This window comes from Bactrocera neohumeralis, chromosome 2, assembly GCF_024586455.1.
Source record: "Bactrocera neohumeralis isolate Rockhampton chromosome 2, APGP_CSIRO_Bneo_wtdbg2-racon-allhic-juicebox.fasta_v2, whole genome shotgun sequence".
NCBI classification, from domain to species: Eukaryota; Metazoa; Arthropoda; class Insecta; order Diptera; family Tephritidae; genus Bactrocera; species Bactrocera neohumeralis.
In genome coordinates, this window is record NC_065919.1 from 56656987 (window position 1) to 56675640 (window position 18654).

Sequence of the window (18654 nt, forward strand, 5' to 3'; positions counted from 1 at the left end):
TTCAAAGGCTTCTGGAATAGTTTGTTTACGTAGATTGGTGGTTAAAGTAAGCTTTGATTTTTTCTAGTTTTGACAAAAATAATTAATAAAATATTTAAATAATAACACTTAAGTGGTTTGAAAGATCATATAATATCTTGCTCAAAGAAAAATGGGTACACCAAGGTCTGTACTTATCAATTAGCCCTAAAGATAGAACATCAAAACTTTTTTTTTAAATGTATAGTATAACTATTAACATTGTTGCTGACGCAGTAAGCTCATTAAATATATTAACAAAACATTGTTAAAATGCATGCCCCTTAAAGGCTTTAAGATTTAATTTGATTTTCATTAAACGAACTGTTTTCCATTAATTTGACAAATGATCTTTTAAATCTGATAATAGTTTATAAAATAATTAAATTTAAGCATTGATTGATTGACCACACCAATGTTCATGACATTTTTGCTGTTATTGTTAATCTTTTTACATCAATAATACTATTTAATTTAAAAGTATTGATGTAAAATCAGTTGGCTACTACAAACGTCCATTCGTATTAAATAGGCAATGTGCGAGGTTGGTTTGACAGATCACTGATATTTTAAAATTTATATTGGGTAAGACTACCCAATCGTATTTTGTCAATGGATTTCGTTGCAGTCGTACATATATCTCCAGTGCTACCAATCACATTGTATCACACCATATAGTGTTGGAAAGGTGAAATTTTAAGCTTCATTTAACCAAAAAAAAAAAATTAAATTCGGGGAAGTTGAAAAAAAAGTTACAGCTGTTCAAAAATGAATGAAAATAATTCAGAAATTCGGTATATTTTGATTTTTTGTATAAAAAAAGGAAGAATGCCACACAAGCCACCAATGAAATTTGTGAAGTTTACGAAGACGATGCTGTATCAGTTCGTGCAGCACAGCAATGGTTCGCTTGTTTCCGTTCTGCAAATTTCAAAATTTCTATTTATACTGATAAAGGTTTTACACTGACAGAGTAATGTCTCCAGCGGAAAATGGCAAAAAGAGGTCAACCAAAATGGAACATATTGGTTGATTGATTTATTATTATAAATATAAAAAAACAAGTTTTGATTAGAAATACGAAAAGACTTTTTCGACTACCCAACTCTTAATGACTTAAAAAAAATTGTCGCAATTCGAAGCCCGATTCATAGATTTTTGCCATCGTGTGATCGTCTTGCTTTCTTTTTTTTCAAGCCTTTTTTTACGAGTTCGTCCTTCAAACTGTTCAATAGTGCTAGATATTAGTTGATGTTGATGGTCCCATCTTTTTCAAGATAGTCAATAAAAATTATGCCATACGCATTCCAAAATACAGACGCCACAACCTTGCCAACCGACTGTGCAGTCCACTCGGATGACTGTCGATTGGACTTCGGAGTGAAATGAGGGAGCCATGTTTCATGCAGAGTTGCATATCGATGCAAAAACTCGGGTTTATTATGCCTGAACATCTACAAACACTGCTCCGAATTATCGACTTGACTTTTTTAGGCATTCACTGCGTTCACTGTCTTCGGTGCTCATTTCCCTACGTCTAAATTTAGCATAACAATCCTTGATGGTTGATTTTCCTGCGGCTAGAAACGATTATTGCTCGAAATTCAACCACAAATAACTATGTATAGGTGTGTTGTGATTAAAAGTATAAGCGTATTTTCCACTGTTCTCTTCTTGGTGTAACAGAGGATACCTAACGTTATTTATAAGCTCGTGGAACTATTTTTCTAGGCGACTACGAGCAAATGGAAAGTACAAATTCCCTTTTATTTAGAGAAAAAAACTCCATTTCACTTCGTTAAAAAGTAGTCTCGGACTTATCAAACTCACCTTATATCAATAAACAAAAATTATCTTTGCTTTACGTCTACTTCTTAACTCTTCATGCCACTGACTTATTAATTTCTTAATTATTTAAGTGCAAACATTTAGTTATTGTTGTTTTTTCTTCCTATGCGGTCTATGCAGTTTGTAGCCAAACATAACAATACCATCACAGGCACCTCTCATAAATGCATTTTCGCCTCAAACGGCACTGCACATTGATTTGTTGTGACAAAAATTAATCACTTCCCCTCTACATGAAACACTCCGAGCTTGCAACCGAAGCTGAAGCGATTTCTTGTCAAATTTACATATTTCGATTTTTACCATAGCAAGCGCTCGAAGAAAGATGCGTCCATAAAGCGAGTTAACGCAATGCTCGGCGTCAACCTGCCCAAAATACAATGAATGATAGACAATTGGCGTGAGAAAGTCGAAAACCCGTTTCAAAGCATTAATGTCAACGGTCAAAGATTTACAATCCGCTTGTGCGGTTGCTCGGTTTTGGTAGCAAAAGTATTGGAAGTTGCAAAATGTGCTTTCATGGTTTTTGCAAACCTAATTAATTTATGCTGCTGAGAAATGTGCATGGTGTAATTAATCACAATTTTTACTTAATTAATAATAATGGAAATTTGAAATGATAATATGTGTACTTGTAGGGAATGACATATGTACATAGGTGAAATTAGGCTAAGTACGTTAAATTATTAAATTAGGTTGGGCTAATGTGGCTGAGCGTCGAATGGAAGATCTCACTTTTTCACTTTGAGTTATCTTGGTGTTATCGTCTTTTCTCAGCATTAATGGCATTAACCACTGAATATCTGAGAAAGCGATACATGAATCGAAACAAAAAACTGTTTTCGAAAAATTAAAAAAAAAAATAAATAATTAAAGGGGTTTATTGTAAAGAACGATAAGATAAGAAAGTTTATTTGGAAAGAAAGATTTAGTTTATCCAAATGTTTACTTTAATGGAATGATCATGACATATTTGTTTCAATGGCTGCATTTCTGGAATTACTTATTTCTACACCGTCCTAAAATGTTTGCTCATTTTCAATATTTCAATGCCTGAGGTTAACTTCAGGCAAAAGAAAAAAAGGTAAAATTCAAACATTATTGCAATATTTGCGAATTCGTACTAAAAAAAATTATCCTGCTTTATTCGTACCTGTACTGTCGAAAATTGGATCATCTGAGGAAACAATTGGCTAGAAGCAGCCAGCTTTGTTCAATATAAAAAGATTTGTGTTCCATCAGACCAAGGTCAAGCTACGCACTGATATACTGACTCGCCAAAGGCTCCGGGAGCTTGGTTAGGATGTTTTTATGCATTTATTCACCCTATACCAATATGTATGACATGTTTCGATAGCACTTGGTGGCCATATTTGTTTAAGGATTTGTGTCCAATTTCGTCAGTGTGTTTAGAAAGGTTTGCCACTTCGTCATGTCCCATTTCACTTTGGCACACCGTTTGGAATTTGTCCAGTATTATTACGCAAATTCACATTTCCCGAAAAGCTCCCAAATTCAATTTCATCGAAAAATCATCTTCTCAGATGAGGCCCATTTCCGTCTCAATGGTTTCGTCTATAAACAAAATTATCACTATTGCGGTGAGTAAAATACTCTTGTGATTCGGGGTCATTGTATGGCGGCATCATCGAGCCTTATTTCTTTCTTAATGAGGCAAGAAGTTCCGGTACCATAAAACAATAGCGAGCGTTATAATACTATATTGCCCGACTTTCATCCACGTAATTTGAGACGACGTCGACGATTTTTTTTTCCAACAAGACGGTGCGCTCTCTCATGTTTCACGTCTAATTTCGAGAAATGCCTTAGACAAATGGCCGGCAAGATCATGCGATTTAACGCCTCTAGGTTATTTTCTCAGGTGATATGTTAAATCAAAGGCATACTCCAATCAACCCGCAACGCTTATGCAGGTCGACGACAACATTCAGCGGACCGACATCCCAGCCAAAATGCTGGGTTATCGAAAATTGGTGTAATCGGATGGATATATACAAACAGAGCCGTGTTGATCATTTGGCTGACATTAAGTCATAAGATACATAAACTTATCTGCATAACAAAATGACAGGACCAATTTTGAGTGTTTTGTTTCATTTTGACATCATGTCGTGCTTGTTAGTGGACCCTATAGTTCGAATCTCTTGCACCAAGGTAGCCACGTGTGTATGACGAATTATTTTGTTGGTGAAAAAACATTAGAATCATCAAATCATAAAAATCATAACAAAAATATTCTGTTCCGATGTATTATAGAATACTTTAAGGATACCCTGATAGTTTCAAGCCGATTCCGAATGTATGCAAAAAGGAGTTGGTAGCCGTTTCTTCTTACTTAAGATGATTGTGGTTGAGCCTTATACTACAGATATCACTGACATATTTTATATAATTTTCAAAGACGTTGAGTCTATTTAAAACAAGGCTATTTAAGTCGCAATTAGATTAAGAGATAGTCGATACCCAAGTCTCCTTATCGAATAATATACTATATATCCTAAATATATCGACCGTAATTTAATATTTGTAATGGATATGCAATTTAAGCAGATAACATTCAAGGCTGCAATGTAAACTTTAAGATTTTTTAAATTTTTTGCGAGGTTATACCTTTAAAAATAACACATTAATATTTTAGTTTTGGAATTATATGCTTCTAACCGTACAGATTTTAGTTTTAGCAGTTTAAAAACGACCAAAATTCTTCAACCTTTTTAATTTTTTTTTTCTCCATAGGTTATTGTATGGATGATATCTACTGACGATCATTTTGTTTTAGGTTTCATCAATAGAGAAAGTAGGAATCGTTGCAACACTGTGGGACCTTTTTTAGCGCAGTCGGCGATCGCGTATAACTCTTTCACTATGTACTAAAAAGACAGGCTTAATACCAAGATGATGTAATTTGAGAAATTTTGATTTTCTGCTCTACAAATTCTCGTTTGCTTCATTTTCTGTGTTATATTTTAACCCATGATTAATGAACAAAAGAAAAAGTCTCCAATAGCCCACACCATTGGTCTCAATCATTTCCTTATTCAACAGGTCAGATAGTATTTAAATTTCCTGGTTGAGCAAAAGAAAAATATTTTGCTTAATTTCACTCAACCATACATTTACATTTTGTTTTAACTTAACCCAATTTTTAATCAGCCGAAAGTAATGGTAAGTGATTATTAGCCGAATTTCTTCACCAGAGCCACTCAAACCGATTTTGTAATTACCATTATAATACATCGTATAATAGTGCATACATACATACCTATATGTATAATGTAAAAGTGCCACGTTGCTCATTTATCGCCATTGAATGTGAGCGCCTTGGCAGTGGGAGCCACAAAGCATTGAACACTATAAATCACTTTTATATATGACTTTGACTTTAATAGCATTATTAAAAATCGAAATGGTTTATAAGAAACCCATTGATTCGAAAACAATGCCATCTAGAGAGCGCTAGGCGCCCAACCAAAGTTTGAGAGAGCTTTATAGCAATGTTTCGGTGGACAATAGCCGAGTCAACAATGGGTTTTTTGCATCAGTTGTTGCTGGTTTTTACTTAAAATATATTTTTGCATACATTTGCAATTTCTGTCGAAACCTATTGTAAAATCCAGTTCAATTCAAAGTGTTGTTAAAGTGACCTTAAAGAAGAGAGTGGATTTGTCATCATACTTATAATTTTTTTTTTCTGCGCAAGATCTTTTTTCTCTGTTCGATGATTATGAAAGGACAATCCTTTATTTGTTATATTATGACTACAAATTTTCTTGTAATAGTGGGGAATTCCGTGACTTCTAAGACTCTCCAGACTCGAACCTGGTGCGGAAAAAATAATTCCAATAATTACCGGATGTTGGTTGAAAAGGTAGGCGAATTAGCAGCACTTAGGCCATCATTAGGCCAACCTTTTTAATGCCCCAGGTGCCCCTTATCTCTTCTCATCAGACTGACGATTGGGCATTCGCATAGATGATGTTCCAGCTTTTTATCATACTCCGCGGATGTTCGGCATTGCGCCGAAATCAATTTTCCCACTTTCTGAAGGTGACATCTTAAGGGTAGTTGCCCTGAAAGTGACCACTATGATGTTACTAAGCTCACTTTAGTCTAGCAGCACGAGCTTTTTTGTCTATCCACCATCGACACTACCCCAAAGTAATTAAGTAGTATGCCCTGTGTAACTACTGTTTCACGCCTGAGATGTTCATCTAGATTACGTTGCTTTAAGCAACCTTTGAAGGTACTTAATGACCTGGGGCAGCTTAGCATAATTGTGTCTGTCTTTTTATTTTCTTCTATTCCTTTCCTATATGATTATTTTCCTATATGATCGGATTCCCATGTAGTATTAACCGAGGTAGCTACTAAAAATATAGTTGTTGCCTGCTTGCATAACCTAACGCAGTGAGACTTAGTATTGGCGCTAGCCTTAATTGCTTATGGCTATCCTCTAGACTGTTTATGAACTTGTTGGTTAGAGCAGAAGCCCACTTGGCATCTTCTGTTATGCCCGCAATTTCGGTTTGAGATACTGAATTGTAGTCATTTAGTTTGAAGCTGCGTTCTGTGTATGGTTTACTACTGAAAAAGCTGTTCGAGTTTCACCTTTTGATCCGTCAGTGAATATTTTTGCTGTTGAATTGGCGATCACTGAACCATTGGTCTATTAATCTATACTGGGGAATGAAAAGGATACGTTACGTTCTTGGAACGTCTCCTTTACTCGGTCGCAGTACCAGATTAATTCGAATTCATTTACAAAGTTAAGTATGATACCATGCCAGTAGTGACGCTTGGCCTGGCTCCAATGGCCTACAGTCATAAGCTGGTGATTGTAAGCATTGTCTCATACTTTACTTGTGTATGTATTAGCCAAATGTCAAGGTAACCTCCAAAGCCTTAGTAGGCATAGTTCTCATTTCACTCGCAATTCCCAGCAAGCAGGCCCGTGCAGCTGTTCTAGGGGTTTAATACGGCACTTTTTTGTTAAGTCCATCCACTTGTATAGAACCAATAGACCATGTGGGGTCGTAAACCTCAATGTCTATTCTGTAGGAGTTCCAGATTCGAAGAGCTTTGGAAGATCTGTTCCCAATGTGTTCTCTCCAGCTAAATTTTATATCTAGGATAAATTCGAGATATTTGACAGAGCTCGAGAGTACAATAGTTTTATTCCTAAAAGAGAAGAAGAAGACATTGAATGGCGATGTTTTTGTTCTTTTTGTGAAAAACAAAAAAAATTCTGCTTCCCCCGATTAACAGTTAGTTCGACACTCTCCACCCAGTTGCCAGTGATCTCAAAGGCCATTTCTATGCCTCGGAATAGGCGAATAAGATTCCACCCTGAACAGAGCCCAGCGAGGTCGTCGGCGGAGCAAATGGTGTAGCAGAGAAAGAAGCGAAAAAGGGTTTCACTCAACAAAGAACTAATAAAGATGGGCCAAAACTTCTTCAACTTTGACTGCGCTAATCAAGAAGAAGAAAAAGATTTCTTACATCTTCTAGAAATTCAAGATATATTTGCTTCCAAACAGATCTTATAAAAGAGTCCCGACAACATCAGTATCTCGAATTTTCTAAGATTTTCATATGAGGAGATGTGTGCCACTTAAATATAAACTTATTAGTCATCGCTTGTCTCAGATAGATAGTACTAACAATACTGTTACACCACACAAGGAAATGTTTCACACTGTTCCCTTCTCCAAGCGCCCTCTCTCTTTTTCGATAATAACATATCTATAAATCAGAAGGTTGACATTTCTAAAATGAACATGCGAATTATTGAAATTGATTTTGATTATGCTTATTGTTGCTAATTTTAGCAGCGCGAAGGGCGCGCATTATCCGCAAAATATTTGCAACAAATCGAAGCTTTTTAATTGAGCCACTATTGTCTGGTCCATATACACCTCTATAGGTTGATTAAAATGCTACTAAAGCTGTGATTTTCTCGCCGACAGTTTGATTTGTAAAACCTTTTATGCGCAGCACATTGTCATTGTAATCATTAAAGCGGGTAAATGTGTGAGTGTACACACATATATTGTTTGTGTTGTTGTTATGATTATAGGTTGCGCTATTATTGGTTGCCAAAAGAGTGTTGCATATGATTACAAGTTGTAAGGTGCGTAGACGACGCCACCAAACAGTCACCGACGCACCAGACGGTCACTGTCACTTCAGCTTGACGCTCATTTTGTTATGCGTTCGCGCCAGTTTTGGTGAATGCTAAGGTTTATGCTGGTATAAAAAGCATGAACTGAGTGCAGGTGGTTCACAGTCCAACTAGAGTGGTCAACTCTTAAAGTCAACCGTTCAACCAACTCAACTTTAGCATCAAACTAGGCGACAAGATGAAGATCTTTGTGGTGCGTGGCTGTGTGAAATTATAAGTGATTGAGTGTTATTTAGTTATTTTGAATTTTTTTTAATATATTCGTTGAATTGTGTTTCCGCTGTGTAAAGAGAATCAAAGAAATAATAACATAAAACGGCTGTGAAAGCTGGAAAGTTGGAAAGTTTAAGTTGAAAGCTTGAAAAACATAAAAGAACTGCACTTTTTAGAAACAAACTTCATATTTTACCGTTGTTAGCACTTGAAAGTGCATAAACGAGAAAAAGTAACCTATACATAAAGCATGTTGTTCTGAAAATTTAACAGCGAATTTAATTCGCCAAAATTCTTGTGAATTATGATCAAATTATCAATCAGATTACAAGTGAGGCAAGGCTAATAATGTTTGGTAGAGAAATAAATGTATAGATATGACTATTGCTTATCGAGTCGTAGGTTCAAATACTGAAACTAAAACCATTTTATCATAGCAGATAATCATACCAAGAATATACATTGTGATGGCCTTCAGCTCCTTCAGAAAGTTTGGTTTTATCTCTTCGATCGGCTGGAAACGGATTTCACGTAGCGCCAATTTCAGTTTGGGAAATAAGAAGAAATCACCCGGAGCCAAATCTGGTGAATACGGTGGTTGATCGGTGGTATTCATTGTGTTTTTGGCTTTAAATTCGACCACAATCGTGGCTCGGTGCATTATTATCGTGGAAAATCCATGATTTTGTCTTCCACAATTCCGACCGTTTTCGACTTATGTTCTCACGCAAACGCCTAAATACAGCCAAACAAAACTCCTTATTTACCTCTCTCTCTCCGGAAAATTTGAAAAAGATAATGAGCATCACCTTGATTTTTGTGCAGCTTTGGCGTGATTTTTGGTTTAAGCTCATTTTTTCCTTCCATTCCGATGACTCTTGACTTGTTTGCAAGTCAAACTCATAAACCAATGTCTCATCGGCTGTTCTCCGTGAAAGTGGTATCGAAACTCGCTCAAGCATACCCAAAGAGACCTGTTTACGGCGCTCTTTTTGGAAAAAAAGTCAGTTGTATCGGAACGAGTTGAGCAAGTACGTTTCTTACGCAAAATATTTACTATAAATTCGAAAGGACTCGCGAGTGATGTCGAGCTCTCTTGTCATTCTCTCTAACACTTGCCTGATGATTTTCAAGCACCATGTCCTTAATTTTTTTTTAATATTTTCATCAGTTGAAAGGTCGAAGGTTGTCCAGAACGAGGCTTGTCTTCAACGACCGTTTTTGAAGGCTTTGTACCACTTGAGTTTTTGATAAAACTGAATCACCGTAATCCTTTTCCAACATTTGAAACGATTCTCCACCGAAAATTTGGTTAGAAATACAAAATTTAAGACAAATTCTTTTTTCGATATTTTTATCCATTGTAAAATTCGCAACGCACCACTGAGGTGTACCGACTTAAGCAACTTCTGTAAACAAACTGGTTGACAGATCGCGCTCATATTGTGCATAGTAATTAAGGACAGTCCTACCAACTTAAAAAACAATTTTTTTTGACATATCATTTACACGGGGAATTTAATTACAATTTTCTGGTACTTTTTTGTTACAATGTATAGTTTTGACATTCAAATATTATTCACAAACATCCATATCATATCGGCTGACAGTTTAAAACCGGTAGATAAATAACTTCGCTTGTTGAGTTACATATGTACATCAAAACGATTTTATAACATAACAAAAACTAAATTTCATAATCACCCTACAAAGGTGTCAACACCAAATTATCATAATAATTGTATTTAATCGAACAATAGCTTCAATTGGGTCAGGCTTTGTATTGAGAAATGTCAGCTCAACTGACTTCCACTATAGATTAAAGCCGGTTTAATAATTTTTTCTCATAATAAAGTGGTCGAAATAAAACATTAAAAATAAATTATTGTTAGTTACGCTTTAAAATTTGTCAAATCAAAAACAAAAGTTAAAATTTTTCGAAAATAGTCAGAATTCACCATAACCTAATACTTTTGAACCAGTCTTTATGAACTTTATTAGTACATTAGTCTCAAATTAGAGTGAGGAAACTAAAAACTGGAAATTTAATTATTTTAAGATACGATTTAAATAGGTGGATGTCTGCATATACATATTTCTAACAAATTTTTCGATTAAATATCTAACAGTAACCAGATGTATTCACTCTTTATTGGAGTCTAATTTTAATATGGTGCATGATCTGTCTAGTTCAACTGTTTCTTAGTTATCTAGAATATTTCCGTGTCCTGTAACCCCTAGCAGGTTTATCGTGAAATAGTGTGTTAGGTCCGTTCGTAGATCAAGACATTGTTTCACTATCTTCGATGATACCCTAAGAAATTTCAAAGCCGTTTGGCTACCTGTGAATATGAATAACACTCTTATTGTAAGCACCCTCTCTATCAGAGGACTTTTTTTAATTGGTGTGATCTTCACTTGGAAGTCAAAGCAGTGATCTGGTAGTTGGAACACAATACTGATATTTAATTTTTCTAAAAAGACAACATCTCTTTCTCGTTTATCCAGTTTGGATCTGTCCGTATACTTATCACTACGTCTAAAATTTGTAAAAAAAAAAAAAACATGAGAGAAATTGAAAATCACTTTAAATTATTACTTTGAACCCACTCTACATATATTCGATTCTCACAATAAAGATATTTCTATATAAATCTTCAATTCACAGACTCTTTCGCTGACACTGGCAGCACTGGCATCCGCGGATATTTCTCTCCGAAATGGCTACAATTACCAAGTGCAACAGCAACCACAGTTTAACGATGCCCAACAACCATTGATCTCGCACTTAATCAACTCGCTATCCCAACAACAACAGCTGCAGCAACAACAGCCGCAACACTTGCCAGGTAGCATTCACAATCCTATGCAAATAACTCAACCCAGTCAACAATATCCGCCGCCTTTGCAACAATCAAGACGGCCCTTATTACCGCAACAACAATTGTCGTCACTGCCACCACAACAACAGCTGCAAACACTGCCGCATATACAGTCACTGCCACCACAACAACAAGTACAATCACTACCGCTACAGCAGCCCCTCGGACGTTTGACACAGCACCCAGCAGCATTACCGATGCCATCTAACTTCCCATTGCCCATTGCACCAGTGAGCGCTATCAAGCAGTCACGCCGCTTGCGATCACGCGCGAAAGTGCCAAAGAAGGCTATAGTCACCAAGAGTTTCTTCATACACTCAGCACCCGAGGAGAATGAGGAGGAGGTTCAGGATGAACTCAATCAATTGGCCGCTCAACCACGCAAACACTACAATGTACTGTTCGTGAAGACACCAGCGCAAACCAGTAAGGCTGCGGCTGTCAATCTGGCCAAGGCGTTGAACGAGGAAAAGACTGTTGTGTATGTATTGTCGAAGAAGACCTCAGCCGCTGACTTGCAGGATGCCATACAAGAGGCGCCACAACACATTAACAAACCCGAAGTGTTCTTCATTAAATATCGCACACCCGAGGAGGCGGCCAATGCACAGCGACAAATCCAATCGCAATACGACAGTTTGGGTGGTACCTCCACCATTACCGATGAAGGTTTAGCGCCAGTCACATCGGTTGTGGGCTCACTCGATGCATCCGAGGAGGAAGATGTGGAAGACGAGCAGCAGTTGGTTCAACAACAGCCGGCAGCTCAAGATGGTTCATACGAAGATCAATTTCCGAATGCCATCAATCCACCAGCCAGTGGTCAGTACTTACCACCCCTGAATCAGTACTAAAGATCTTCATTTTGCTAATGAATGCTTCATGTTAGTTGTTATGAATTTATGTGAGAGAGTTTAAGAAATCAATCCATAACTTTCGTTTGTTAATCTAGTTTTAAGTTTGTAGAAAATTAAGTGCCCATTTGCAAATAAAAATTAACCTTTCCATAGATATTATTAAAAAAAATATTTGGAGTGGTTTAATCATTTTTAAGTGGAATAGTTTTATATAACACTCTCAGCAGCGTTTTATCTATGTTCGACATCGTTGTTCTTGTGACGTCATTTATGAGAATATAATGGGCAACTTCACATTTGCTAGAAATTATTTCACAAATGACGGGTCCTACTTAGTCTAACTCCGAACAGCTAATAATTGTTATGAACCTTTGAGATGAATTCTAGAAGGCTCGTATTTCACTAGAGAGCGCTGCCGTAGAGCACAACTGACTTTATCCGATATTTGTATTTGGCATTTAAAATACATGTATAGATATTTTCCGACTTACCTTTAATATTTTATATTAAACTTCACTCTTTCAACTGCATTCTGCAATCTCAAATAGATAGTATAGTGTACACGTACAAGCATTTTTGCAAAATCTCTTTGATGAACCGCAGCACCAATACTCTTCATCTTGCTCTTTTCAGTTTATTTTAAATTATTATTGAACTATTGTTCTGTATATTTTGCACTTAAATCACGGAAAAGGCATTCTTTGTTATTAAATACTTAGAATTTTAATTTTTAAATTCAAAGCTCACAATTTTCACTAATTTTACGCAGGCGAATGGGAAACGAATATCTGACATTTGAAATGGCGGCGGAAACTGTGCAATGCAACTACAGAAACAGTGCTGCCAGCGCGTCGGTCAAAGCTATTACATGCGGCTGCCAAAACTGTAATAGATTATTCCAGCATAACCGTGCGATTCAGTGCTCTGATACAGTCACAAGTCTCTAAATTTGAGATTTTAAGTTAGAGACAATTTTTGTGACTTGAGAGACGATTGTGCTATTCTGTAAGTGGCAGTCACAAAATCTTTTACACTTAATTATACAGAGATGTTTTTACGCTTGAATGGAAATAAATATGTCGATAACAAATATAATACCATGTTCGGACCGAAAATTTAAAAGATTAGATTACATTTAAGCATTTCATAACCCATCAGTGTTCTTACTGCCGTTGAAAAGATTAAAAACAGCTGTTTTTGCCATTCAAGAACTTACATCGCTCAATATTTATCAAAAGAAAACATTGTCATATAGTATTTTGTAATAAAAGCCGTATTCTTTTAAATATTTTCCATATAATGGAAATAATGGGCGCATTTTTTCATTTGGGAAGTCGATTTTCAGCAGAAATTAGATTCATTGCTCTAATAAAAATTTGTTTGTTTACATTTTTTCCTTTTTGTAGTGTCTAAATCAGCTGTGATAGTGTAATAGATTTCCAATGCTGTCAAGTAGATGGCGCAAAATCAGAGTCGCACAGAGAGATTTAGCGTGGATCAGTTTCAAATCACTCCGATGAAGTGATTTTGAACTGTCATTTTTGTATGGCGAAATCTTGATAAATTTATAAGATTAGTGGGATAAACCACTCAACAGCCGAAATCGTGTGATTAAGTGTCGGTCTGAACATAGTATAAAATTGTCTATAACAATTTATATATAAAAATATATAAAAATAAAAATATATGTTTACTTTGTTTCATAATATTTATGAAATTTATGTAAAATTGATTTATTTTTAACCTTTTCGTGTTTGAGTTGCTTACAAAATATAAAAAAACGACAATCGATTTATATCTATGATGATATCTATTCAGTATATTCAAAATGGCAAACAAGAGTTCTTTTTAGGTTTGTGACCTGCTAACTATCTGGTCTCAAATTTGAGACAATATTTAGAGACTAACGCTAAAGACTGTTTAGTGAATAGTGACTAGTCACAAATTGAGACTTTACCTTAAAATATCTCAAATAGCGACTAGAGACTGCTTACAGAATCGCGCCATTAATTTCAGTTTAATGTTAATTATTTTCGAAAATGTTAGGACATGTAAAATCGTGCTGTAATCAGATCATCTGAGATAACCATATTTTTGTCTGAAATTATCTGATTTATTTGCATAATTATTCCTTTAATTTATTAAAAATTGATAGGCAACTTTTTTGTAATAGATTGCTTAAGGCTGTAGGGTAAAATTATATTTCATATTTTAATATAGTTTTGTAAATATGTAATATATTATATGTTAGTAACAAAATACTTAAAAAATAAATGCTAACTCTTTACATTTAGTTAAAATTAATTTAACGATAAGAATTCTTTTAACAAATAGTGGTAATTAAACAAATTTCTTGTGAGAAGTGAGCCAGTTTTGCTCTTAATAAGTTCAAAATCTTTCATTCTGTGGTTAAAGTAAATTAGTAAAGTTAACTATTTGTGAAAATCCCTAAATTTGTATTTGATTATAATTTTTATTGTTTTTCTAAAACATTTTATTAATATATCTATTCATTTTAAATTTTAAATATATTATAAACATAAATTATATTTTTTTAATTATAAGAAACATATTTTATATTTTAAAAATTAATTGAAAATTTTTGCACCTACCTTTATATAAACTTCTTTGCACAAAAATAGTGGCTACCACATTTAACCATCTGTCATTGCAAATGCAACCCTTTGCATCATTCAGTTTCCTTCGCGATTTCAATTTTCGTGCAGAAAGTTTCGACGTGCTCGTGTAAAATTAGTGAAAATTGTGATTTTTGCACAAAAATATTCGAGTAATTTAGAGTTTTGTGTTTAATATGCATTAAATAATTGTTTTTTAATGAAAATGAAAGTGCAGAACTTATGTTTGTTAAGTTAATTGGCAAAGGAGCTGTAAAGTGTAAAAGAGTGTGCTGCGCAGGCAGAGTCAAATGTTTATATCCGTGTTTTTGTATGTAAAAATTTAAAATATTATGTGAATTATGAAGTAAAAGTTAGCTTGAGATATGGTTTTGATGATAATCTACGTAAAAGGTGAGTATTTTTACGTTTTCTATAAAATATATGCTATCAAAAACCTCTAACAAAAGTAGCAGCAAAGAAGCGAGTCGCCGGCAGCGCTGCTTGGCTTTAGTTGGCTTCAAAATGTTCAACTTGTTCATGTAAACAAAGTGCAACATTTTGAAGCTTATGTAGCATTAATTCGTAATATTTCGGTAGTTTGAATTGTATTGCACATTTGATCATATGAAAAGTGCAGGATGATATTTTAATGATTTTGCTTTTTTCAATTTAATACAAATTATATTTATGTATATAAATAGACAAAAATAATAAAATAACAACCACCTAGACCTATGGGCTGGTTAATAATAAAAAAATAATAAAATGAATAATGTAAAAAATTTCTAATAATTATTTTTATAGATATATATCATATCATCAAATTAAATTTGTATTCAATATGTTTTAATTTATTGCAACTAAAGTGTTTCAAGCCCGATATTTGTCATACAATATCGAAAGAATATCGAGATATGCGAAATTCTACCTTTGGACTTCAAAGGCATCGTGTAATGGTAACTTGTATCACCTTAAAATAATCAAGTTGAACATATTATATATATATATTATTGATTAGGATGAAGAGACTAGCTAAACTCTGGGTGACTGTCTGTTCGTCCGTCTGTGGAAGCTGTGACTTGAATAAAAATTTAGATATTTTAATGAAACTTGGCACACATGTTCCTTGGCAAAACAATTTAAGGACCAGTAACCGAAAGGCATAAAAGGCCATAACTAAGTCGTAAAGCCCGAACTTGCCCTTCCTTACTTGTTCGCATTTAGTTTTCCAGTTAGCACCGGAACTTCTCAGGACTCTTGAGATTATATTTTTATGTCCTGAACGGAGTATATTAAGTTTGCCAGATATTTGTTGAATCCGGAGAAAATATCGGAGACCTTGTAAAATGTTTGGCGGTAGTCCTGAAAATTTTCATATGTTCTTTTCTTCCTTAGAAGCTGCTAATTTGTGGCAATAGGACACTATAGCATACTGCGGCCATACAAACTGAACTATCGTAATAAAATGCCAGTAAGAAAAACTTTTTTATTTGACAAATTATCTTCACGGAATTCAGCATAACATATTTTCCAAGATCCTTTGTATTTAGTATCCGCATGAGTTGTGACTCTTTTATAGCTAGCGCGCGAATTGTTCAGATCGGACCACTATAGCATATGTGTATGCATATAGTTGCCTTCCGAACTTCCGATGAAGTATAAAATAAAGTTGTAAACTCTTAAAGCCCAGTTATCATAATGTTCTCTGTGTGTGCTCGTATATTTAACGCAAAGACATGACATAATGAAGAGTGAAGTTATTGTTTTTCTCCTCGAAATAACAACATGGAACGCACTACTCTACTTTAAAATAAACCTACTTTTCAACAATCACTTCAGGGCTGAAACCGTAACCCTTTTTTAAGTGAATACCGCATTGCACACATTTGTGCTCACTCGCTAAACATTATTTTCCTCACAGCAGGGCTCTTATGCCTCGCCGGTATAGAAGTCAATGGCGAGGTGGCGATAAGCACGCCACAAGAGCCAATAGCTGCACTTTTATTACTTAACCTCAATACCAAAAGTTCTAATTTTGAGCTATAAAAGTCTAGACTATTTTCCAAATCAAGCATTCCAGTTGTCGCATTACACAGAACATGTACCATTACAAAATAATCGGTTTACTGGCAGTCCAGTTGGCGCTACTCGCTGCCGTCAGTGGTCGCGTCGTAACAAAGTACGAAAATGAAATTCTATATCCACCACAGACAAATTCACGCATTGTCGGTGGCGCAGCGGCACCCGATGGACTGGCGCCATATCAAATTTCCATGCAGAATCTACGCGGTCGTCACTTCTGTGGCGGTGCCATCATCGATCAGCGTTGGATAGTCACCGCCTCACATTGTGTGGCGGGCGCAACAGCTCCTAAAATACAAATCCTCACTGGCGCACAAAATTTGAAAAACAACACTGGCAAATACTACTACCCCGACCGCATTGTGATGCACACAAACTACAACCATCCGCCATATGCCAACGATATTGCGCTCTTGCACTTGAACGATTCGATTGTCTATGATGAACACACGCAGGCGGTGAAGTATGCTTACGAGCCGCTGAAGAAGGATGATGAGTTGGTGCTCACCGGTTGGGGTTCCATGGCGTTGGGTGGCTCCACACCGGATGTCCTGCAGACACTGACTGTACGTGTTGTGCCATATGAAGAGTGCCGCGCAGCACACACTGACAATTTGTCGAGCTACGTGGATGTGGGTCACTTGTGCACCTTCAATGATAACGGTAAAGGTGCTTGTCACGGTGATTCAGGTGGTCCGCTGGTGCATAATGGCACGCTGGTCGCTTTGGTCAATTGGGGATTGCCCTGCGCAAAGGGTTATCCTGATGTGCATGCGAGTGTGGCTTATTATCACGACTTCATACGCACTCAATTAGCCGCAACCACTGAGGTAGAGGCTTTGGAGAATTGAGCAATAAAGGAGAAGAATAATAAGGAAGTTTAGTTAAAATGAAAAATTCGGAAAAAAAATAAATAATAGAAATAATACAATTTTCATCGCCGAAACAAATTGATAAAATGGCGTAATTTGGACAAATTCTTTCGATGTCACGAGCGTAATTAAAAGAAATAATTGAGCTATATATAGCACACACTATATCCATGCTTTCTCAAAGATACGGTTCACAGTTGCACTATGAGTTTAAGAAAAATTTAGCTCCAAAAAGTATGCAAAATAAATTTGCCTAAGATTGTTTTCAACAAATACCCTGTAGGAATTTCAATTAATCTTGTGGTGAACTTTATAGGATTGATTAAAATTTTATTTAATTGAAAGTCTATTTCTAATTATTATTTATCCGTTATACAAATAATAGCATAAATACCTTTGTTAGATATCTTGTCCATACGTTCATATAAATGCGAACCAATACCTCAGTTTTCGAGTTATCGATCTGAAATTTTTCACACGTCCTTTTTCTGCCCAAGAAACCGCTCATTTGTCGAATCCGTCGGTATAGGATCAATAGAGCATATATGTAGCTGTCATACAAATTGAACGCACAAATTCCAGTTCTTGCATGGAAAACTTTTTCATCTGACAAGATATCTGTACAAAATTTGACATGGATAATTGTCTAAGACAATGTTGCAATATTTGAAGAAACAGATCAGATCGGACCATATTACCATATAGTTGGTATACAAGCCGACCGATAGAAATCGAGTTCTTGTATAGAAATATGACCAGAATGACGGGACGCTTTGAAGTCCGGGTGATTGTCAGTCTGTCCGTCCATCCGACCGTGCAAGCTGTTACTTGAGTAAAAGTTAAGATATATTGATAAAACTTGGGTCCATAAGAAATTCGGTATTGTTGATGGGCGTAATCTAACCACTGCCACTCCGACAAGATATCATTAATCGATATAAAGTGCAATAACAAAGTTGCATTAAGTTACAAAGCTATTTTATAGTACAACGAATTGCATTAAGAGATGCCCCCTCTGGTTTGAAAATCATTAAAAAGTAGATGCGGCCTCGCTCCCTAATA

General features: G+C 35.6%; 2 protein-coding genes across 2 annotated transcripts; both read left to right on the top strand.

Moving 5' to 3' along the window:
• Window positions 1–8246: 8246 nt before the first annotated feature.
• LOC126767788 (uncharacterized) lies at window positions 8247–12017 on the top strand. Its single transcript, XM_050485422.1, has 2 exons — window positions 8247–8261; window positions 10950–12017. The coding sequence occupies exons 1-2, from the start codon at window positions 8247–8249 to the stop codon at window positions 12015–12017; spliced, it is 1083 nt and encodes a 360-aa protein (XP_050341379.1).
• Window positions 12018–16737: 4720 nt separating this feature from the next.
• On the top strand, window positions 16738–17571 carry LOC126761845 (chymotrypsin-1-like). Its single transcript, XM_050478306.1, has one exon. The coding sequence runs from the start codon at window positions 16738–16740 to the stop codon at window positions 17569–17571; it is 834 nt and encodes a 277-aa protein (XP_050334263.1).
• Window positions 17572–18654: the final 1083 nt, after the last annotated feature.